Consider the following 26,143-nt stretch of genomic DNA (forward strand, 5'->3'; position numbering starts at 1 on the left):
ATTGAAACAAGCACCAAGAGCATGGTATGATACTCTTTCTGAGTATCTGGTATAACAAGGGTTCAAGAAATGATCAGTTGACAGAACCTTGTTCACTCTGAAAGAAGGAGAAGATCTCCTACTTGTTCAGATTTATGTCGATGACATAATCTTCAGATCCAAATCCGAATGCATGTGCAAGAAGTTTGTTGATATCATGACTAATAAGTTTCAAATGTCCATGATGGGAAAAATGAATTTCTTTCTTGGATTACAAGTCAAGCAGACCAGCGAAGGAATACTGATCAATCAGTCGAAGTACGCCAAGGAACTGATCGCCAAGTTCGGTATTCAGCACATGAAATCAGTCAAGATTCCAATGAACACAAACTGAAAGGTAGATCCAGGATCAGAAGGAAAATTTGTATCTTCAACCAAATACATAGAAATCATTGGGTCATTACTGTATTTGACTGCTAACAGACCAGATATCGCGTATGCAGTCGTGGTTTGTGCAAGATATCAGTCAGATCCAAAGAAAGCTCATATGGATGCAGCAAAACGAATTTTACGATATCTCAAAGGCACACCCAACTTAGGATTGTGGTACCCAGCTGACGACGACTTTAAGCTCACCGGATATTCAAACTCAGATTTTGCAGGATGCAAAATTGATCGCAAATCAACTTCGGGAACTTGTCAATTCCTAGGCAACAAACTTATCTCGTGGTTTTCAACGAAGCAGACTTCAGTCGCCACTTCCACAACTGAAGTTGAATACGTTGTTGCGAGAAGCTGCTGTTCACAACTCCTATGGCTAGTCCGACAACTGAAGGACTACGGGATATAAGAAAAGAAAGTCCCAATCTATTGCGACAGCTCCAGTGCTATTGCAATCTCACAGAATCCAGTTCATCACACCAGAGTCAAGCACATTGCAATCCGACATCACTTCATTCGTGATCACGTGGAAAAGAAGAATATCTCTGTTGAATGGATTCCGACCGCAGTTCAGAGAGCAGACTTGCTGACCAAAGCTCTTCCTGAAGAAAGGTTCAACGATCTTTGTGGAAGGATCGGCCTTATCAACCCAGAAGAGTGATGTTGTGTTTGAAGATCTCAATAACAGTCACGATGACTGTTGCTTAGCCAACTGGTGCTCTTCAACTGCTGACGTGGAAATCAATGAAGATAAATCTTCATCTGAAGAGAACTTATTCTCATAAGTCTAGCTACCAGAAACAGTGGTATCGGCTGACTACAATGATCAGTCGATCAGTAAGTGTCTTCAACTTACCCTCTCAAAATCAGTTACTTCAGTTATGAGTTTTTTTTTATCTTCAAAAATCTTTCTCTAACTGATCAGGTTGTTTCAAAATCTTTAATTGATTATTGGAAAATGAAATATCCGTGAAGGACAAGTACTTTTAAAAGGATTTGAAATTTTGATTTAACTTTTCCTAATCTTTACTCAAAATCTTTCCAACCTTTTGCCTCTGAAATAAAAAATCTTGAGAATCTGATTGATTTGACAAAATGCAATGATCTTTCTCACCTTTTGAAGCTTTCATCCTCTGCAGTGACGATGGACGTGAAATTTTTCTTCAAAAAGATTTTAGACACAGTCTTCAAAAAACTTTTTCATTTTCTTTCTTGGTAATATGGTCTATATATGCCTCGATGTCTTCATTTGTTTTCTGCATCAACTAACATCTCTCCACAGCCTTCTCTGTGAGAAACTCTCAATCTTTTAAAAGTTGCAGAAAAATTTCGTTCCGACGAAGGAGAATTCATAGCTACGAAGTCATGGAGTGGGAGAATGACGCTCACACACTTGGTCTTCACCGGACCCTTCCACTGGATCTCAACGTCTCTCCGACGGCAAGCTTGTTTCTACCCTCACTTATATCCAGCGACGCGAGTGTCTTCCATCCTCATGCCTGGCGCCAAGAAGCTTCTAAGCTTTCGGAGGTTGTCATGTTTATTTCAGATATCTTGCCCACCTCCATGGCATGCAACAACAACGAGCTCTCTCTCATTGTCTACCGGCATCATCAGCCGCACATGGTACTTTCTTCAATGACCTCGTGCTGGCAAATCGACAGTGTTAGTCCTCACGACTGTCACTGATTCGATTTTTTCTTCTCACACCTTTCTCCCATACTCTCCCTCTTTCTCCATCCCCGTCCTCTCTCTCTTCTTCTTAAGCCTCTCTTTCTCCCTCCAAGGCAGCCTTCTTCATTTCTAAGGCAGCCTCTTTCATCTTTCCATCTCCCTCATCCTGTCGCTCTCCTTCACTTCTCCGTCTCCCTTCTCATCTCTCGCTCCCCACTGGCGTCTTCCTCTTCTGCATCTCTGGACTCATCCTCTTCTCAAATCCTCTCACGAGTTTTTGAGACTAGGAGTTGGGTACCGTCTGATCATAGCTTCCATCATCAGCTGTCTTTTTTATGTTGCCAAAAAGGGGGAAAGTAGAAGTCAGAGAAAAACCTTCTCGAAGGTAGTTCCCTGCATCTTCTCGAAAGACTGAAGATGGTAAAGCAAAAGGATCACCAGAAGTTTTAAGGATGACGTTTCAGTAAAGACCTCAAGTCAATGGAAAATAAGTGTGAAAGGAACAAGCTAAGGAACTTGAAGACTGAAGATGAAGATCAAGAAGTTCAAGGCGCAGACAAGCAGACTGTTGGAGTCCATGGGTTTCCCATGTGTTTTCTTTGTTATTTTTGCTCCCTTGTATGTCTTGCTCTGTACCTCAACTGATTTATCATCAGTTATCTCAAATGAAAAGAACTTCTTTTTTATCTCAACCTGAAGACAATGACTTTTTGTCCAGGCTCTGATTATTGTTTCAGTCTTGTCCTTGTTCTGTCTTGTTGAACTGTTGTGTTCCTTCTTCGAAGTACAAGTTTTAGGTTCTATTGTTAAGGGAGAATAGTATTCACCCTTTTTAATAACTTGTGCTTTGAGTTCAGTCTTTTTTTTGCTTAGAACTGTTGTGAGGTTTTGGCATCATCAAAAAGGGGGAAATTGCTGGGAACTTAATTAGTGAAATATCCTAATCCTTGTTTTGATGATACCAAAATCATTAGGTTTATTTTGTAATAGACTAGAACTGCTTGAGCTCAAGTGTTAGAGTTCTTTTAATAGTTTAGTTGTTGTTCTGAAGACTGAAGAACGAAGGACTGAAGACTGAAGACTGACGTTGCCGACTGAAGCATCAGTCGAAGAATCAGTTTTGACTGATTACCAAAATCAGCGGACTGATACTAAAGTCAAGTATGAGTTAAACAATCTTCCTCGGACTGAACCTCCAACGTTCAAAGGAAGCCACGCACTCCAGGGGTACAGCCACATTAAATGCAGAGATCTCAGGATCGTCCTTTCTCTGCAGAAGCCATTCCTTTTTGGTGATTACCTTTTCAGAGATGTCGCATCTCCTACTTTTCAAAGTAGTCGTTCTCACCAAACAAGGAACCTCGAAGATTGAAGCCTCAGCCCAAGTTCGAATTACTCTCTAACGGAAGAAATCTTGAAGACCTTCTCCGCCAATGGATCTATTCAAGACTTCTCCTATAAATAGCGCTCGAGGATCACTTCAATCTTCACTGATTCAATAACATAAGCTGAAACACTGCCAAAATCCTTACTCAGCCCAGGGCCTAAACTCTCCAAAGTTTGAATCGAAGAAGAGAATCCCAAAGCCAAAAATCAGTCACTGCTGATTACACATATTCTCTTAGACCTTAGGCAAACCTTGTTTATCCAAAGCCTAGGTCAAACTAACTACAAAGAACTTGTTCTTTGAAGTTTAGTTGACAAGTTTTCAAACCTCTCTTCAACAGACCGAAATGAGTGTTTGTGTGAAAAAGGAGTTCAGAAAGGTGTTCTGTCTCCGTGAGGTCCTAGTGCCCAGTGTGTGCTAGGAGTGAGAAATCCAACAAGGTGTGTTGGTACTGAATGTTGGATCTTCGGTTGTTTCGGTTGTGTGCACCCGCAAGCACACGTTCAGGTTTGCTGTGCACCCGTGAGCACGAGCATCGGTTTGCAGTGCACCCGTAAGCACTTGCCAGTGAAGTTGTTGGTCTGATCAACCGACCGTGGATGTAGGAAGTGTTTTCTGAACCACGTAAAAATCTCTGTGTTATTTACAGCTTTCAACATTTACTCTCTTAATTGTGTTCTTCCATTCGTAAACTGAAAACTGATTAATCGCAAAGAGAAACCTAAAGACCAACGTGCTTAACTCACAGGCTATTTCGAAACAAAAGTTTTTCGCTGCGTGTGTTATCAGTCTAACTGATCTATCTTCTGATAGTCAGTAAGATTCATAACATCTCTTTTTATCAAACTCGATTGAAGTCTTACATGTATTAGTTAAGGTCTTTTGACTTAACTGATAACTCTTTACTAAAGAGTATTCAGTATCAGTCGTCAACCATGTTTTGGTCAAAACTCTTTTTAGTAAAATGGGTTGTGTGAGTTTGTGTTTGACGTTTCGTTTTGACTCCTGTAAAAGTCAAAAATAGCCTATAGGTGTATCCCCCCCTATACACCTATTTGAGACCCTCCGAACCTAACAGGAACTATTTAATCTATGAAAGTATTTTTCATGATTATTATTATTATTATGTTTGTTTTAAAAGAACAACAAAATAAACTGTATCAATTGTTCAAAAAAATTGGTTCGGGAGCTATTGCCCTTAAATCTCGTACAAGCTCAGCCCCTTTAATGATAGTTTCTAGCTCCGCCACTGACTATAAGCACCCTAGAATTTTGTGGTGAGCAAGCCCTCATAATTCACGCATACAAGGCAATTAATTGATAATCGGTCAAATTAAGAATTTTATACATGATACGCAGTAGAAATATTCTGTTGAGCTCTGCATTATAACAATAAGCTATATATATATATATGTGTATAGGGTTGGGTTTCGGTGGATCCCTATGCTTATAATAGATCCGTAGATCCAAATCTAGACCACACATTTATGACATGTGGCGCATCAAGATGGTGACACGTGGCAAGGCATTTCAAGGCAAAATCTGGAGAGGGGTAAAATTGGAATGTAATTTTCGAAATCAAAAAAAAAAAAAATAGATTTTCTCAAAATAGGTATATTTTAGATGCATAAAATTTCATACGAGAATGCATGAACTTTCATATAAAAATGCATAAAGTTTCATATAAATATGCATAAGATTTCACCCCACCCCAACCCCACCCCCCCACACCCCAGAACCCCACCCCACCCCAGAACCCCACCCCCACCCACCCCCTACCCCCCAACCCCCCCCCCCCCACCCCCCACCCCCAAAAAAAAATTTTTTTTTTTTAAAACTGATTTTCTGACCACTGACCCACCCCTACCCCCACCCCCCCACCCACCCACCCCCCCACCAATTTTTTTTTTCTCAAAAACTGATTTTCTGACCACTGACCCCCCCACCCACCCACCCCCCCAAAAAATTTTTTTTTTTTTAAATCAGTTTTTAAAAAAATAAAAAAATAAAAAAAAAATTTGGGGTGGGGGGGTGGGGGGTGGGTCGGTGGGGGTGGGCCAGCAATTAGAAAATCAGTTTTTGAAAAAAAAAAAATTTTGGGGGGGGGGGGGGGGGGTGGGGGGTGGGTGGGGTGGGGGGCAGGGGCAGGGGTGGGGTGGCGAAACTACCAGATTTATTAAAATGAAATGCATTTTTTGTATAATTTAATGCATTTTTATGTGAAAACTTTATGCATTTTTGTTTGATTTTATATGCATGTGAAACATGCATATTTTTGGGGGGTGGTAATGGGGAGGGTTGGGGGGTGGTGTGGGCTGGATTGGGGGGTGGTATGGGGTGGGGTGGTGAAAATACCAAAACTGGAAAAAGTAAATGCATTTTTCTGTTCAAAGTTATGCATTTCATGTGAAAACTTTATGCATCTTTGTGTGAAACTATATGCATCTTATTATATATCTATTTTGAGAAAATCTAAAAAAAATATATATTTTTTTAATTATTAAATCCGAAAATTACATTCCAATTTTACCCCTCCAGATTTTGCCTTGGAATCCTTGCCATGTGTCACCATCTTGATGCGCCACATGTCATAAATGTGTGGTCAAGATTTGGATCTAGGGATCTATTATAAGCATTGGGATCTATATGATCCCATTCCTGTGTGTGTATATATATATATATATAGAGAGAGAGAGAAGCGCGCTTCAGTGAGATCCTTTATTTTTCGTGAGACACTATATACAATGAATAAGACGTATCTACTGATGAACAAGGGCCACAAAACAGTATATATTGATGAATAACGAAATCTAAAAAATTGGTAATGAATAAGACATATAAACTGATGAACAAGGCAGTATATACCGATGAACAATGCAGTATATACTGATGAATAACGAAATTTAAAATATTTATTTCCCGCCAAGATTTGAACCCTGAGAAAAAAATTCTCCTTCTAGATACAATATTAGCCATAGGATTGATGAAATAAACGCACGAAATCATGTCTCAGGTTTTCACTAAAAATAGGGGGTCTCATTGTAACGCTCCCCTATATATATATATATATATCCAAAAATACATGCTTAGGGGACATAATAAACTACTTGTCGAGGCAAAGGATAGCTGTATTATTTATTATCTTATAAATTTCTTTCTTATATCATAATCTAGTAATTTCCAACAACCTGTATTTAATTTCTACATTGTTACATACATCTCTGAGAAACTAGCTACCACCTAACAACCTTGTCCTATATAGGATCGATACTAAAAACTTTGGAGAGATAATCTGCTGCAAACGGTGCCGTTTCATCTATTTCCAACACTCATCGACACGTGATAAAAAAATAATTAATAATTTAGAAATATAAAGGATCCCTACTACCAAAAACTCGATGGTGTGGAGATTAGTGAGTTTGTAGGAGAAACCTTGGGAGTCCAATTTTGTGTCCAAAAATCTTGACATCTTCTTGGACTTGTTTCCTGTATTCTCCAAAGGTGAAGCTTCTATAAACACAAGGCTCAACGCCGCTTGCTATAACGGTGTCGTATGATGGGCAGAAGAAGTATGCCGTCGAGAACCTTTCCTTTTGAGGGTTAGCCACAACCCTATGCTCCACGCTTTTATACACGTTATTACTCCACGCCTGCAACAATCAAATTTACCCACTATTTATGACACATCATAAGCGAGAACGAGAACAATATCTCTATGGACTATAAATAAACACAAAACATAACCTACAAAGTAGTTTCTTAAAAAAAAGCATAGAAATTTATATTCAAATGTTACATATCCTACTAATTAAGTGGTTATTATAATTTGCTATTAGTATTTATACTATTTCAAAATACATAAAAATTAATCACTTCCCATAATGTATTTATTTGAATTTACGAAAAATCCATCCTTATATCCGTATATTTTGTTTGTTTGCATTTTCTCATGTATAAAAAATTGTCCAAGTGCAAGGGCATGCACCGAGAAGACAAACATCTTCCAAAGGGGGCCGATGTTTTAATAAAAGTTACTCCCTCCATCCTATTAAAAGTGACTTGTATTCCATTTTGGGTTGTCCCACTATAAGTGATCTATTTTCACAAATGACAAAATTTAACTCTTAAAAAAAGTGTGGACCCTACCACTTTTAACACATTTACACATTCTTCTTAATTCTCGTGCCGAAAAGTTTTGAGGGAAGAAGTAGTTGTGTATTTGATCAGTGGAAAAGAGGTTCCACAAATTATAAAAAGTAATATCTGAAAATTGTAAGTGTAATAGTTAGTTAAATTGTTTTAAAAAATGTATGAAGAAGATGTTTCAGAGACAAACGAAAATGGAAATAAAGAAAATGTACTTTTTAGGGACGGAGGGAGTAGTAATTCACAATTATCCTACATTTAGTTATAAATTCCCCTTAAAATAGGAGAATTCACGATTAACATAGGGTTAGTCCCATTTGAAAGGGAATTCACATGACAATTAAAAGGTAGGTGATGGAATGAAATAAATTCACGTGGGCAAAACAGTATACCTGAAACAAGTCCCCAATATTGATAACAAGGGCTTGATGATTGGGTTTAACAGAGAACCAGCTGCCATCTTTGACAAGTTGGAGGCCACCGATGTTGTCTTGATGCAGCACTGTGATGAAGTCACTGTCAGTGTGTGGCATTATTCCAAACATCTCTGGGAATATTGGGCACGCTGGGTATCTGTTCAATCGGAGGTAACATGTGCTCGCCACACATTTCTCTTCCCACTTCTGCCCCAATTCCTCCCCCAATATCTCCACCAATTTCTCACATAATTTCGATACCATCCCAGCAAATTGCTCCATTACCGACCTGATCAATGCTAACTACCTCATTATCATTGCAACATAGACAGATGTGGTGCCTCAAAGTTAGTGCAACCTCAACTTTCAGGTGCAATTCCAACCACACTCGTGATCAGACGACGGTTGAAACCTCTTTTAATGTAGAATACATTAGGTTTTGGTTTTGTAACGATTGGTCGTCGTTTTAGGTGTAATTTTGGTAAAAAAATAATTATTACTTTAATTTTAGTGTAGTATTTACCATAGTTAAATAATTTCTCAAAATTAAAATTATATAAAAAATAAAGCATATGAAAACTACTTATAAACTAAAATTCAGTTTGGAATATAAATTATAAGTAAGTCTTAATTAAAAGGAGACATAGCACAACATAGCATGCATGCAGGGACGGCACGTGTGCAGCACTATGCGTTTCAGATGTCTCACAATTAGGCGCAATGAGAGCCAATGCCATGTACCAAACACATTTTCAAGAACAAGTGTACAGAAACAAGTGTCAGAAAATGAAGTTTCATGCAAAGAATTAATGCAAAATAATTAAAAATAATGAACCGTCACATTTCGTTTTAATAATAATCGGACAGTTAAGTTAGAACTTGAATTGAGATCGTCATGCTCTTGACAGTAAATTTAAACGTGCAAATTTTTCATATCTGAATTTTATGTTACTCCATAACGGACTAGATGAGTGAAATTAAAGGGACCACAGAAGCGTTGTGTTGGTCAAACGATAACTGGTTAATGTTTAAGATTAAAGATTTTGAATTCGAGTTTTTATGGTACGGCTAATTTTTTTTATTTGGCACTGTTAATTTATAAAATAAAAAAAATAAAGAAATAAAAGAAATTAAAATATCAATTTCACAAAAAATTATGAGATGTCAGATCAATCAATCGATTAGATTGTGCAGCACGCTCTCATCCAAAACAGTCTTAATTTTCACATATTTGTAAATGAAGTCACTCTCAATCCATTCCTAATTTAATACTACTATTTCCCTAAATCTTAATCCCTCATCAAAAATGTCTATTCACAAAAGCAGCGTCGTTGATTGCACTGTGTACCAAATGAAATACGACTTATGCTTAATATTCTCTCCGTCCATATAAATATTAAATTTTAATCGCTAGAAATTCATATATCAAGATATTGAGTAATTTTATTCTTCTTATCCCTAATACTGCATGTAATATTGAAAAAGTAAAGTATTTGCATATATAATAAATGGAAATTCTGGCATCAGTCTATCATGAGATTTTGAAACGAAATTTGTTTTTAGAAAAAAATAAATAAAATAAAATTCAATTAAGTGCACTAATAAATAGCTATTTTAAAATAATAAAGGTAGAAACTAGTTACTAATATGAAAATGATTCTAAAAAATAGGCACACTTACTATTCATCTCTTAATTCACAATAAAAAATAAGGTAATTCGCTATCAAGAAGATGTCTGGTCGTGAATTTAATCTTGAATTCCTCCATTAAGAGAAAAATAGTATTTTAGTAAAATAATTATCTTTTAACTTTACAATATCAAAATAGTTATTTTCATATACAAATTTTACCATGAAATTCATCTCTTAATTCACAATAAAAAAAATAAGGCAATTCGCAGTCAAGACTATGTCTGGTCGTGAATTTAATCTTGAATTCCTCCATTAAGAGCAAATAGTATATTAGTAAAATAGTTATCTTTTAACTTTACAATATCAAAATAGTTATTTTCATATACAAATTTTACCATGAAATTCATCTCTTAATTCACAATAAAAAAAATAAGGCAATTCGCAATCAAGAATATGTGAATTTAATCTTGAATTCGTCCATTAAGAGCAAAATAGTATTTTAGTAAAATAATTATCTTTTAACTTTACAATATCAAAATAGTTATTTTCATATACGAATTCTACCATGAAATTTTTTAAAATGAGACATTTTTTATGAAAAAAAAAAAAAGATTCATCACCAAATGAGACACTTACGGTAGGATCAAATTACCTGAGGTTATTATTGATGTCATGTGAGCCGAGCACGTCGCTAAGCGACACATGAAAGGCTTCCGACCACGACAGCTGCTTCAAGCACGTCGCGGTCGGCGTCCCCCACCGGTAACTCCCCGCCGAGAAGTTGGAATCCTTGCACGCCGCCTTGTCGGAGAAGGGCTTCGCGAAGAGCTTCACTTGCTCCTCCCTCATCTTCTCCAAGACCTCTCGAGAGATCCCATGATTTATCACTTGGAAGAAACCCCATTCCCGCGAGGCTCGGGCGATCTTCTGCTTGCATGCGCGCCTCGAGATGTCGCCGAGGTTCAGCTCCTCGAGATCAATCATCGGCAGCTCGCATTCCTCCACGGCCGAGAGCTCCGGCGCCGCCGTCGCGCTGTCGAAGAGGCTCTTGTATACCTCCTCGAATGGGGGATCGGGCGAGTCTTCCATTCTCACGGGCTGAAATAGGGAATTTAATTATTGTTTATTACCATGATTAATATTGTGTATATATATATATATTTAATTTGGTGAAGGTGAAGAAAAAACAGAGATCAAATACTAAGGCGACAGTTGATAATGGGCTTGAAAGTTAATCTTGTCACGCTACGGAGAATTATAAATTTATAATATATACATATATATATTGTTCAAGAAAATGACTGGAATTGAAGAAGGTGATGGAAACAGATTTTTTTTTGGGCCTAAGTTTCTTGTTTTGTCATCGATGAAAACGTAGTAATTTTAATCACCATTTGCACTCCATTGATGAGTTTGAAGACAAGGGCATTTCCCCACCCTTTACTATGAGGTGATGGGGTAGGTAGGTGTCAAGTTTAATTTGAATATCTGTGTGCTGTAAAACTCGAAGCTTCCAATAAATTATTCACCATAATATTCCTTTATAGCAGGACCCCATCACTCTATGCAACTTAGTTTCACAACATATCTATGTAAAAGAATAATTGATAAGGAAACAAATTCGATTGGTAGATATATGTAGTATTTCCATTAGAAAAAACAATTAAATTTAAAAGTGCATATTTTGCTGTGGGGTTTTAACATTGACTTAGATAGCAATTAATCTCGATTTATTTGAATTCGAATCATGGGCTCCATCAAGAATATATTGTGTATTCGGACATAGACATATATATATGAATAAATATACAATTATAAGACAATCTTTGACTATGTTATGTTCTTGTCCCCCACATTAAGCTTAATTTGGATTTAATTGTACTCGAAAGGGATAAAGGGAAAGAACAAAAAATACAGAGTGCACATGTAACATGTCTACTGCAAAAATGAGAAGGCAGAAACAATATTTAGTGGTATGCTTCTTGTAATTTCTACGACACCTCATGTTTCTACTCATAGCCACCACGTTTATGCTCGTGATTTAAATAAATAAACACTTTTTTTTTTTCTCTATTTAGAAAAATGGCTTACTTGGTTGAGATGCTCCGAGTCATTCGCAGAGGCCACCATTCTGCATTTGAAGCATCGAATATATGAGTTCCGTTGCATGGCGATTACATATATTTTTAACATGATGACGATGGCATGATGCAATATTTGATTAACGTGACATATTATGGCGACATGCATGAATGAAGAAGAAAGTATATATGATGGAACCGAGCAACTTACTTTTTTTGATTTGGAAGGAGACTAAGCAAAAATGAGACGTATGATGGTGAAATTTGGAAGTTGATTTTTTATTTTTATTTTTTCCAAAAAAAAAAAAAAAGAACTCTCACATTGTGATGAAGAGAGGGCTTTTCGAGATAGAGAGGCGTCGAAAAGGAATATGATGCGTGTGAAATTGGTGTCCAGGATGATCGGAGTAGATGGATATTTATAGAGGGAAAAAGGGGGCCATCAATAATTATCACTGTTGAATTTTCCTTTCTCAACTTGAGAGAGAGAGAGAGAGAGAGAGAGAGAGGTGGTGGAAGAAAGAAATGGGAGTATATGTTGAAAGAGATGAACACGCGGCTCATATTGCAATCACTAATATGAATATCCGGATTGGATTCTCTATTGCAATTTGATACTAAATTGTTGTAAGTGATAATTTAGTAGGACAATAGTATTGTATGGCTGACCCATGGACAAATTATATTTAAATCGTCGTGAAATATGGTTCATCGAATTGATTGGTATGATTTAGTTTTCTATCTGAAACTACAAAAATAGAGGGTCATTCGGTTCGAAAGATTAGATAGAAATAATTATGTAATATCCTATTCGGTCTGATATACATATATGTCTCGATACTTAATCTTGAGACAATATTATATAGGGTTAATCATAGCTTATTAGTTTTGAGTTACTCTTATAACAAAAATAATCTTGATTTACTTTAATCACGAGCAACCGAATGCCCTCTAAGGATACAAATTAGATTTTAACTGCTAGGATCTCATATACGGGATGACATTTGTGCTTCCTATGTCCACAAAAAAATTATCATAATTTTCTTTTTAGCATGTTCGAATACTCATATTTGAGCTTTTTAGTGGACCTTTTTCAGTTTCTTTCTTATAAGAGGGAGCACCTAATTCCATCATCATCAATTATGATTGCTCGTTGCATAATTAGTTAACTAGTGTATTTTTAAAGTTAACTGTTTTTTTTTCATTTTTTATATTTTTCTAGTTAATCGAATCATTTTTATATAGCAAATGATCGGTTAACTAAACTGTGTTTCGTCCTATAATAACGTGTGTATATTATAAAGGTAAAAGTAGCAATTTAGCCACGTATCATAGGTACTTCTATAGCCTCTGGCACCCTATAACTCAACAATCGATCAATCAGGTCCCTCATATTTCAATTTGGGTTCAATTAAGCTCCTCCATCTGACAGCCAATTGACGTCGTTTGTAATTTTTTTATTGATGCACTAAATGTTGGGAACCCCATGGAATATCAGGTTTTATTTTGATGATACCAAAATCCATAGGTCTTAATTGTAATAGACTAGAACAGTTTTGAACTCAAGTGTTAGAGTTCGTTTCTAGTTTAGCTTGTGGTTCTGAAGACTGAAGACTGAAGGACTGAAGACTGAAGACTGAAGATACCAACTGAAGTATCAGTTGAAGAATCAGTTCGGAACTGATTACTTAATGCGTGCTCCGCGGACTCAGCGAACTGATACTAAAGTCAAGTATCAGTTAAACATTCTTCCTCGGACTGAACTTTCAACGTTCAAAGGATGCCACGTACTCACAAAAGTACAGCCGCATTAAATGCAGAGACCTCAGGATCTCCTTATCTCTGCAGAGGTCATTCCTATTTGGTGGCTACTTTATCAGAGACGTCACATCTCCTGTCCTTCAAGAGAGCCGTTTCCACCAAACAAGGAACCTCGAAGATTGAAGCCTCAGCCCAAATTCGAAATGCTCTCCAACGGAATAAATCTTGAAGACGTTATCCGCCAACGGATCTATTCAAGACCTCTCCAATAAATAGCGCTCGAGGATCAACTTCAATCTTCGCCGATTCAACGACATAAGCTGAAACTCTGCCAAAATCGCTACTCAGCCTAAAGTTTAACCTCCCCAAAGCTTGAATCGAAGAAGAGAATTCCAAAGCCAAAATCAGTCACTGCTGATTACACACATTCTCTTAGACCTTAGGCATATATCTGTTTACCCAGAAGCCCATGTCAAAACTTGCTCCAAAGAACTTGTTCTTTGCAGTATAGTTGGCAACCGTTCAAACCTCCTTTTAGAAAGAAATAGTAGAGTGTTTGAGTGATTCGGAGTTCAGGAAGGTACTCTGACTCTGAGAGTCTTAGCGCGGGTTGTGCTAAGCGAGAGAAATCCGACACGAGTGAAGTGTGGGTACTGAAGAAGTGGTTTCTTCAGTGGTACGGTTGTGTGCACCCGGCAAGCACACGGTTTGGTTTGCAGTGCACCTGTTAAGCACTTGCGGAGTGGATTGTTGGTCTGATCAACCGACCGTGGATGTAGGAAAGGGTTTTTCCGAACCACGTAAAAGTCTCTGTGTTATTTACAGCTTTCAGTTTTACATTCTTACTTGTGTTGTTTCAATTGATAAACTGAATACTGAATAACTGCAAAGAGAAACATAAGACTAACAACGTGCTCAACCGAGGCTATTACGAAACTAAGTTTATTTCCGCTGCGTATGATATCAGTCTGACTGATCTATCTTCTGATAGTTAGGAAGAGTGTTATCATCCTTGTTTTAGCAAACTCGACTGAAGCCCTTACGTGCATCAGTTAAGTTGATAACTCATTACTGAAGAGTTATCAGTATCAGTCGTCAATCCTGTTTGGTCAAAACTCCTTTCAGTTAACATGTGTCATAGTTTGCGTGTATAGTTTCGTTTTGATCTCAATCTTGAGATCCCTCTGTTTTTAGAGGAGGAAAGAAAAATAGCCCATAGGTGTATTCCCCCTCCCCCATACACCTATTCGAGACCTTCCGGACCTAACACTAAATCTCCTCTCTCTATTTCGATGCCGCTCGAGAATTTCGTTCCACGGGTCTTCGGCAACCGCCAAGAAGGACTCGCAACAGGAGTTCCTATGGCCAATCTCCAACTCCTTGATGTTTGACCCACCATCGTCTCCTTCGGCCATACCTTCAAGTGCGCGTACATCGATGTCTGCATAGCTCTGAGCTTTGCCCCCATTCTCATCGACGGCTTGAAGCCCGATTTCTAAACAATCATCCCTAATTTAGCTCTCAATACTACTATTCTCAGTTGGTGCTTTAAGACAAGGTCGGGCTGCCCGAGCCCGCTGATCTATTCGGAAAACAAATCGAGCATTTACACTCTTTGAGTCTCGACAGGAACCCTGGAATGCCCAAAAATTCGAGTGTTAAAGAAGGAATTGTTGAATGGCATCGCCCAAACCCCTATAATTTGTTTTCTCATGCCGCAACAAAACTGAATTCTAGGATTTGAACTTGTCTTCAAGCTAGGAGGCATCAGTGATCGCCAATGCCCACGCCCACGCCAATTTTCCCCTTTGTGATGCTACTTCATAGGTGCGTCGAAAACACAGAGAGAGGAGGTGCAATGCAATAATAAAAAATAAATAATTTTTTTTACAAACAACCTTTGTTGGCCGTCAGGTGGAAGGACTTAATTACACCCAAATCTATATATAATATAAAAATGTTATTCCAAAGATAAAAAATTACAGCCATAATTTAAAATAGGGATAATTGCGTGAAAATACACAAACTTTGCCAAAAATTCATATTTGACGCGAAGTTAGGATTTTACATTTTACTACACCAACTTTCGTTGTTGTCCAAATTTGACACGACTTAATTCTTAAATATTCAAAAACAACATCTTTTTGTAAATAATTATACAAAGACCCACTTATGTTATTATTTGGAACATTTAAACCAAAACAAGATATTTCCTTATGATGTTTTCTTTTAATCTTTGATCCGCGCCTAAAATGGTTTAAAAGAAAACATCATAAGGAAATATCTTGTTTTGGTTTAAATGTCCCAAATTATAACATAAGTGGGTCTTTGTATAATTATTTACAAAAAAGGGTTGTTTTTTGAATTTTTAAGAATTAAGTCGTGTCAAATTTGAACAACAACGAAAGTTGGTGTATTAAAATGTAAAATCCTAACTTCGCGTCAAATATGGATTTTTGGCAAAGTTTGTGTATTTAGGTGCAATTTTCCCTTTAAAATATCAGCTATTAGCGAGAGTTCAGCTATCATTTCCACTCATTTAGCTATATGAGGCACGATTGTTTTTGTTTTAAATTTATTTTTCTCCTTTTATTTTATTAATTCTTTCTTCTATAAAATCGTTCAATTTGACTAATGATAATATATTCAATATGCATATCAATTTAAAGATCATGAGAAGAGCTTTAATTTGATACTATATAATACATAAAAAAATAAATTTAAAATAAGAAAGTTATCACACATTGAAAGTTTCAAACAAAATTGTTTTCTCTCTTCTCTCTCTTATTATTTTATTTATTTTTCTTTGATTATCAATTTTATTATGATGTTATTTAATTTTTTTATATCATTTGTTTATTTCATTTTTTCTTTTGATTTTTTTTTATTTTCTTTTCTTTATTTCTGCATAACTTATTACGCATTATTACTATAGAAATATAATTTTGTAATTTTAATTATTAAAGTATCTACATTAATTTTAGTACAATTTTTTGTTTATTTTTTCACTTAAATTATGATTTATTTTTTCATCAATATTGATAGTTTTTTTTCCCCATTTTGTAGTATTTATAATTTTTTTAGTAGAGAGGTAAGAATTATAGAGTACTTAATTAATTGTTTCCATATATTTTGTCACGTGCTGGATTGCTCTAATAATTTATTTCGTTTATTATTTTATTAATTTGAGTCAATATATGAAAGTAGCCATTTTCTTTTAGTAAACTTAAAATTTATCCACTCAAATAAAAATTTAAAAAATTATCCACTTTTTGTGTTAAATGATTAAACTGCCCCTAAGATTAAAATGAAAAAAATTACCCACAAATACTCTCTCTCTCTTTCCTATTTCTCTCTCTGGCACGCAAGCTGGTCTCTCGAGGAATCAATCAATGATTCGCAGTTTCTCCATTTCTCCTCCATCGCGTCGTGGCGAAGCTTACGAGTTTGCCGTTCGAGCAGTGCCATCATCAGATTAGCACCGTTGATTGCCAGCCCTCAGGGCCCATCGGCGGACTACTTGTCTTCGTGTCCAGCAATTTGCAGCTTGCCGGTGAGCAACACATGCTCAAGTTCAGTCAGCTCGAGATCATGTACTGAAAGATGCTGGAGAACTTAGCTTCTATTTAATTGAATAGGATTTCAGAGATTATACTGCCGGAATAGGATTTAATTGAATAGGATTTCTATTTACAACTTAATGTTCTTGAATTCACAACTAGATCTATAAATTCACAACTAAATTAGAATTCACAATTAAAATTGGATTCACAATTAACAATATCTGTAGTTATGAATTTATTTAAAACTTGAATTCTCGACTAACAATATTTCTAGTTGTGAATTCACGCGAATTCACGTCTAACAATATTTATAGTTGTGAATTCACGCGAATTCACGACTAAATATTTTTAGTTGTGAATTTATTTAAAAACTTGAATTAACAACAAATGTTATTTATATTTGTGAATTCATGCGAATTCGCGACAACAATATTTCTAGTTGTGAATTCACTCGCATTCACGACTAACACTATTTATAGTTGTGAATTTATTTAAAAATTGAAGTCACGACTAACACTATTTTTAGTTGTGGATTCACGCGAATTTACGACTAAGAATATTTCTAGCTATGAATTCAAACTTTAAAACTCAAATTCACGACTACTTGAATTCACAACTAAAATAAATCCTTATTGTGAATTCGACTAGGTGTGAAATGCGCGGATTTTTTATTATTAGACCAACGCACATCTATTTTCAACTATTCACTTTTCTTAGGGTATATGATCATAGAAGGTAGAAATAGTATTTAAAAAAAGGGAAAATGTGCAGATTGACCCCCGAAGTAGTAGCCCCTATAGCGTATAACCCCTCTTACTCACTGTGTGTGCAACTAAACCCCTGAACTCCGAGAAAATGGTGCAAATTCCCCCCTCTAACCTAACGCCGTTAAGTATCCGTTAACGTTTGGGTTTAATTGCACCCTCTACTTCAGGGGTGGATCTGCACCTTAATTTTTTTTATTTTTTATTTTATTTTTTTTTTATTTTTTTTTAATTTCAGCAACCCACGTCCGGCATCAACTTAACTACCCCCGTACTCGTCGATTCTGACTTGCACCTTGTCAGCTCGCACGCGCCCAATCTCTTGGTTGTCGATTGCCCATCGCTTACATGCAGCAACGCCACCAGCTTCTTCACCGCCCCGTACAACAACATCTCTTCCAACACCTTAACCTTTTAGGCTTATCTTATGATATTAATTGTGTATATATTTATCTATATAATATATATTTAAATTTTATTTATTTATTTTTGAATAATTATTAAAACTCTAGATAATAATTATGATTTTATTTTTGGTTAATTTAATATTTGTAAATTTATTTTAAAAGAGAAAAAAGAATGGATCCGGGTCAGGACTCGAGATCCTGTTAATCTAATGGATCTGGACATGAATCTCGTTTTTTTGGACCTAATGGATTTGGACCGGATCCTGACCTAAGTAAAAAAATACGGATATGGATTTGGACCAAGCAGGATTCGATCCAGGTCCACATCTGAAGTTGGTGATGCTGTTGCATGTCGGCGGTAAGCAGTCGACGATCAAGAGATTGAGCGCGTGCGAGCTGACAAAGTGTAAGTTGGAGCCGATGAGTACGGGGGGCGGTTAAGTTGATGCCGGAGGTGGGTTGCTGAGATTAAAAAAAAAAAATTAAGGTGCAGATCCACCCCTGAAGTAGAGGGTGCAATTAAACCCAAACGTTAACGGACACTTAACGGCGTTAGGTCAGAAGGGGAAATTTGCACCATTTTCTCGGAGTTCAGGGGTTTAGTTGCACACACAGTGAGTAAGAGGGGTTATACGCTATAGGGGCTACTACTTCGGGGGCCAATATGCACCTTTTCCCTTAAAAAAAATTAATGATATTTTATTAAACAAAAAATGAAGATATTTTTTCAAAACTCTAGGTTTATAATTTTTTTTTTTGAGTTGTTGGTGGCCACTTTTATCTAAATTATATTATGTACATTAAGATATTACTATTTGTATTTATAATTAGATTTTGTATGTGTCCAAAATTTTTACATATTTTGATAATGTGCATATCGCACGAATACAAAATTATAAATTAGCATTTTGAATTTTTTATATATAGTACATATTTTCTGTAAGTGCTAAGAGATTTGAAGTCACATAAATATAATACATATAAATATAATATTTAAAATATAATGTTATTTTGTATTTATCTTAAAATTATATAAAATTATCATTACACTTTATACAAAATTAAAAATTTAGATGCTTTCAGATTTAGGTTCTTTATTGAGTTATTAGTGTGGATTTTTTTTCATAATTTTTATTTTCTTATATTTTAATTATGTTTAATATTTATATTTATTTAATATGTTATTCAATTTTAATGATCGATGTGCATCCCACGGAATATATAAGTGTATTAATTAGAACATAAAAGGCCTGATTAATTGAATCTTAAGTATAAGGCAAAGACCGTAAAAGTATATATAATACTAGTGTATAACCCGTCGAAATTCGACGGGATTTTAAATTATAATTTAAATTATTTATATTATTTTTGTATAATATAATTAATTTTTAATTAATTTAGTTTGATGTAATAGAATTTACGCTATAATAATCTTAATTATGTTGGTTAATTAAAGGAAAACTTTTTGTTAGAATAATAAAAATACCCGTTTATATAAATTTTGTACATTTTTAATATATTAATGGATAAGAATTAATTTAAGATCTCATTTTTCATCTAAGCATCATCTCATCTCATGATCATCAAAAACTCGAAATACGATATATGACTTTTGAGCATTATCTCGTCGAGATCCTAAAATACTATGTTTGACTTAATGCGTCAATCGTTTGAACATCACTATATGATGCTTTAAATATATCATAATTCACTTCTAACCATCATTTTCATTATGAGCTTGAAAGACCAGGGCTGGCTTGTGAGATTATAACTAACTTCTAAACATCGTCTTGTATAGAGCTTAAAAAATCACCATTTGTACATCATCTTATTTAGAGCTTAAATATCATAATTGAGTTTTAAGCATCATTTCATTTGGAGTTTGAAAGAATAAAACCGATTCGTGAGAATCATCTTGTTTGAAGTTTCAAAGACTATAACTAAGTTCTGAGAATCATCTCGTCTAAGGCTTGAGAAAATTGATGTGATGTTCAAATTATATCATATCAATTTATTTAGTATTTCAATTGGTAAATTTTCATAAAAAAAAAAATCAATGTGTAATAAAAAAATTATGCAAAATATCTTATTTCATGACCAAATTAAAATGAAGAAATAATTTATTTAATCACAAGTATTTATTTTTTAAAAAATTAAATAATTTTTTATTCAATTAAATAAATTTGATCAACTTTTATTGCAATTTAAATTGTATTAATCTCAATCACTTCACCAATTAAATGTGAATTTTTGGTTTGGAGAGTAAGAACGTCCTTTTATATAGATTTTATTTTGGTGAAATCTCATAAAAAATCAATGTTCGATGAGAAGATTTAGATAAATAAGAATGAATAAATATGAAAATGTTTAGAGAATTAGGATAAATAAAAATACAAAAATATGGTGATGCCACGTAGGAATATTCCATTTTCCTATTAGATATGTGATGATTTTAATACTTATTCTCGTCCTAAACCCATATAATAATATCAACTAATTTCTCGATTTTTTTTTAAATTTATAAAATATGTATATAAACAAATAAAATATCAAACAATAAGAACCTATTTATTTCAAATATATTTAAATATATTTTTATTATTTTTTCAAAGTTAAGTATTTTTTTATTTAGATTTTTAAATGATAAAGTTTAATAATCATTTTATTTAAATTGTGAATTGTGAGATTTAATATAGATTCAATATATATGAGCATGTGTTAGATCAATTCGAGAATGATAATTTATTTGAAATTATTTTTCATGACCAAATTTAATTGAAGAATCTATTTATTTTAAATGCATCTGAAAAGTATCCTTTTATTTATGTTTTTTTCATGGTGAAGTTCAATGAAGATCAATGCGCAATGATAAAATATCAATGTGGGAACGTTGATAATTGATAAGCTAATATACGAATGAAGATTAAGTCTTTTATTTAGATATAACATTATGAGATTAATGTGGAAATGCATATTTATTTCAAATTATTTTACATGAAAAATTAAATTAAAAATTTTATTTATTACACATATATCTTAGTATAAATTCTATATATGAGAATGTGTAAGATCAATTCAAGAAGGATAATTTATGTGAAATTATTTTTCCTGAGTAAATTAAATAGAAGAATCTATTTGTTTTAAATGCATCTCAAAAGTATCCTTTTATTTATGTTTTTTTTCATGGCGAAATTCAATAAAGATCAATGTGAGAATGATAAAATATCAATGCGGGAACGATGATAAGCTAATATATGAATGAAGATTAAACATTTTATTTAGATATATCATTATGAGATTAATGTGGAAATTATGATTTATTTCAAATTATTTTATACGACCTAATTAAATTGAAGAATTTATTTATTTTATATATATCTTGGTATCATTTTATTTATTTTATATGATCAAATTAAATTGAATAACTAATTTATTTAAAATACATGTAAGTATTATTTTATTTATTTTATATGATCAAATTCAATTGAAGAACTTATTTATTTCAAAAACATCTATATTTTTATTTAGGTTTGCAAATATCGAAATCTAATTACAATTTTTTTAGATCTTGAAAATTATTAAGTTTAACATAAATATAAATTTAATGTGAAATACTATTGCAACTATAAAAAAATGTGGTAAACTATTTTTTATCTGAAATACATATTTTAAGTATTTCTTTATCAAGATTTTCTCATGATTAAATTTAATAGAATATCAATGTGGGAAAGATAGATGATCTAATGTATTCATGAAGATTGATTGAGCCTTTTATTTAGGTTGTGAATTGATGAAGTTTAGTAGAAATTCAATGTGGGATATATGAAAACAAATGTAAAAATATCATAAAGTGTAGAATTGAGAGTGAAACAATACTAAATTGTGAAAGTGCCACTTATGATAGAGAATAGTGAAGAGCTCTTCAATATGTAGCTCTTTATATAATCAATAGATTATTTATTTAAAATACATCTAAGCATCATTTTATTTATTTTATATGACCAAATTCGGCAATGGTAATTTATTTGAATTTTTTTTTATTTAAATTTTGAATTGTGAGATTTAATGTAGATTCAATATTGACGATGAAGCGCAGTCTGTTGGTAAGACGCTTCCCCTCCAACCAATAGGTCGGGGGTTCGAGTCACCCTAGGAGCTAGAGTGTGAGTGGGTTTTTTCCTTTCTTTGGTTGTAACAAATAAAAAAAATGTAGATTCAATATTTGTTAGAATATTTTAGATCAATTCGGGAATGATAATGTATTTGAAGTAATTTTTCATGAGCGAACTAAACAGAATAATCTATTTATTTTAAATGCATCTCAAAAGAATCCTTTTATTTATATTTTTTAATGGCGAAGTTCAATAAATATCAATGCAGGAATGACAAAATATCAATGTGGGAACAATGATAAGCTAATATATGAATAAATATCAAGCCTTTTATTAAGATATATCATTGTGATATTAATGTGAGAATGAAGTTTATTTCAAATTATTTTACATGATCAAAATTAAATTGAAGAAATTATTTATTTCGTATATATCTTAGTATCATTTTCTTTATTTATATGACCAAATTAAATCGAATAACTTATTTATTTAAAATACATTTAAGTATTATTTTTTTATACGACCAAATTCATTTGAATAAGCTATTTATTTCGAGAATATCTATACTTTTATTTAGGTTTTCAAATAGTGAAATCTAATTATAATTTTCTTAGACTCAAATTATGAAGTTTAGTATAAATTTAATATGAAAAACTATTGCAACTATAAAAAAAATATGGAATACTATTTATTTGAAATACATATCATAAGTATTTCTTTATCAAGGCTTTCCCATAATTAAATTTTATAAAATATCAATGTGAGAAAGATAGATGGGCTAATGTATTCATGGAAATTGACCCTTTTATTAAGGTTATGATTGATGAAGTTTAGTATAAATTCAATGTGGGATAGATGAAAACAAATATATAAATGTCATATGGTGTAGAATTGGAAGTGGCATTTATACACCATATGACATTTATACATTTGTTTTCATCTATCCCACATTGAATTTATACTAAACTTCATCAATCATAATCTTAATAAAAGGGTCAATCTTCATGAATGCATTAGCCCATCTATCTTTCCCACAAGTGCCACATAGGATAGAGAATAGTGGAAATCTCTCTAATATGTAGATAATTGATATAGTACATAGATAAATAACAAAATATAAAAAATCAAATTTAATGTACATATTTGATATTTGGATATTATACAATTGATTAAACCCATTTTGAATTTATAAATCCATACCCGTATTCGTTTGAAAATTAATAAAGAATTATTTACTATACATTTTGATTGAGGACCAATTTATAGTAATACCCACTACTACTCATACTTATTTAAGTTATTGAAATATATAGATAATTAAATATAATTTGTTACCTTAACTGATCATCCGTCTCAACAAAAACTCGAAAGATGAAAGGCTAATATATGGATGAAGATTATGTCTTTTATTTAGATATATCTTTATGAGATTAGTGGGGGAGTGAAGTTTATTTCAAATTATTTTACTTGATCAAAATTAAATTGAAGAAATTATTTATTTTGTATATATCTTAGTATCATTTTCTTTATCTACATGACCAAATTAAATTGAATAACTTATTTATTTAAAATACATTTAAGTATTATTTTTTTATACGACCAAATTCATTTGAATAACCTATTTATTTCGAGAATATCCATACTTTTATTTAGGTTTCCAAATATTGAAATCTAATTATAATTTTCTTAGACTCGAATTATGAAGTTTAGTATAAATCTAATATGAAAAACTACTGCAACTATAAAAAAAAATATGGACCTGTATTCGTTTGAAAATTAATAAAGAATTATTTACTATACATTTTGATTGAGGACCAATTTATAGTAATACCCATGTTATTATGAGATTATTTGGAAATGAGGATTTATTTCAAATTAATTTGAAGAACTTATTTATTTAATATATATCTTAGTATCATTTTCTTTATTTCATATGACCAAATTAAATTAAATAACCTATTTATTTAAAATATATTCAAGTATCATTTTATTTATTTTATATATCCAAATTCAATTGAATGTGGAAAACTATTGCAATTATAAAAAAAAAATATGAAAAACTATGTGCTTGAAATATCATAATTTAAGTATTTCTTTATCTAGATCTTGAGTGATTTAGTTGAATAGAATATTAACGCGAGAATGATGAAAGCTAAAATATGAATGAAAATTAAGTTTTTTATTTAGGTTATGAGTTTAATGTGAAAATGAGGATTATTTCAAATTATATACATGATCAAATTAAATTGAAGAACTTATTTATTTAATATATATCTTACTATCATTTTCTTTATTTTATGTGACCAAATTAAATTAAATTACTTATAATATGTGGAAAACTATTTATTTGAAATACATATTATAAGTATTTCTTTATCTATATTTTCCAATGATTAAATATAATATCAATGTGGAAAAAATAAATGGCTTAATGTCTACATGAAGATTGAACCTTTTATATAGATTATGAATTGATGAAGTTTAGGATAATTTCAATGTGGGATGGATGAAGTAAAGATGTAAAAATGGCATATAATATAGAATTGAGAATGATCAAAATACTCACTTGTGGGAGTGCCACATAGGATAGAGAATGAAGAAGAGACCTTCAATATGTATTCTATTTAATAATTGATAGATGAGCTAAATTGCTATTTTTCTCTATTACAGCGGAACAATAACTTTGATAATAATTTCTCATTTCAAAGCACTATTGTGGCTCCCCAATTTCAAAACGTGACATGAGTTTATAAAGTGACATGAGAATCTTACTGTATAATTTTATCTCCCACTATAACCTATATCGCATTAGCATTTCGTTTCATAGTGATACTTCTATATTATTATGACATGTGAAATAATCGAATGAAAACCGACGTGATAGATATATGCATATATATTGTAAACGATCTAGAACATACATATATATATATATAAGACTTCTTTGCAATAGAAAAACCTACCCGAAATTTTAATTACAATTGATCAAAATATACCATCACCAAAATTATATATTACTAATGAGAGATGACACTCTGATCTAGTGAAAATCATATAATAATAAAAAAATATAATTATATAATAAAGATATGAAAATAATAGTTACTTTATATTATTAGAGCACCTGTATCAATTGGGGCTCATTAGCGGCTCGAACAGGCCTTGGTGATTAGCCTGTCTATGCAGGTGAAGGTGACTCGCGGTGCGGCACAATTTGCGGAGCCGAGCTCAACAGGCGAAACTGCACGCATCTATTTTTTGATTAATAATAAAAAAATTGAAAAAATGCCCAACGATCACCTGTTCGAAAACGATAAGAACGTTTTTAAATTTTTTTTTTCTTATTTCATCTATATATTCCTCTAATTTCTTCACTATTTCATCTCAATTTCTTTCTTCCACTTAATTCTTTCTTTCTTGAAATGGATCCCAACAACCCGGACCTTTTATCGTCAAATTGGTGCGGCGATCTCTCGAGGCCGTATTACCAACAACGAACCTCAAGGTAATCAATTTGAACAAGGAAATGGAAGAGGGCATCGGTTCGGCCGAGCCTCAAGTGACGCTGACATGAAGGGAAAAATGTGGAAGGGAAAAGGGAAAAGGGTAGCCGCAGAAGAAGGGTAAAAAGGTCGGTGGAATGGGGCACCATACATCATGAACGAAGAAATCGACCTTTTCAGCCGAATTTTGATCGAGTAAATGAATGATGTCATTTGTGGTGTTGACCAAAAAGGCGATGCCTATCGAGGGAAGGTGATGGAGTAGATCAACACGATGA

The 26,143-nt window shown here is 33.2% G+C and overlaps 1 protein-coding gene across 1 annotated transcript; it reads right to left on the reverse strand.

Moving 5' to 3' along the window:
- Positions 1-6,588: 6,588 nt before the first annotated feature.
- LOC131012946 (gibberellin 2-beta-dioxygenase 8-like) lies at positions 6,589-12,162 on the reverse strand. Its single transcript, XM_057940928.1, has 5 exons — positions 11,967-12,162; positions 11,766-11,805; positions 10,327-10,772; positions 8,020-8,332; positions 6,589-7,131 (listed from the first exon to the last, which is right to left on the reverse strand). The coding sequence occupies exons 2-5, from the start codon at positions 11,802-11,804 to the stop codon at positions 6,892-6,894; spliced, it is 1,038 nt and encodes a 345-aa protein (XP_057796911.1). The 5' UTR covers position 11,805; positions 11,967-12,162; the 3' UTR covers positions 6,589-6,891.
- Positions 12,163-26,143: the final 13,981 nt, after the last annotated feature.

Source organism: Salvia miltiorrhiza, chromosome 2 (genome assembly GCF_028751815.1).
Source record: "Salvia miltiorrhiza cultivar Shanhuang (shh) chromosome 2, IMPLAD_Smil_shh, whole genome shotgun sequence".
In the NCBI taxonomy this organism is placed as follows: Eukaryota; Viridiplantae; Streptophyta; class Magnoliopsida; order Lamiales; family Lamiaceae; genus Salvia; species Salvia miltiorrhiza.

What these genes read in the sequence shown, in the direction of transcription:
- LOC131012946 (XM_057940928.1), bottom strand. Translation starts at nt 11,804, where the DNA reads ATGGTGGCCTCTGCGAATGACTCGGAGCATCTCAACCAA. An exon ending in ACTCGGAGCATCTCAACCAA is followed by an intron (nt 10,773 to 11,765) that starts GTAAGCCATTTT and finishes TCCCTATTTCAG; the next exon opens with CCCGTGAGAATGGAAGACTC. An exon ending in ATATTGGGGACTTGTTTCAG is followed by an intron (nt 7,132 to 8,019) that starts GTATACTGTTTT and finishes TGATTGTTGCAG; the next exon opens with GCGTGGAGTAATAACGTGTA.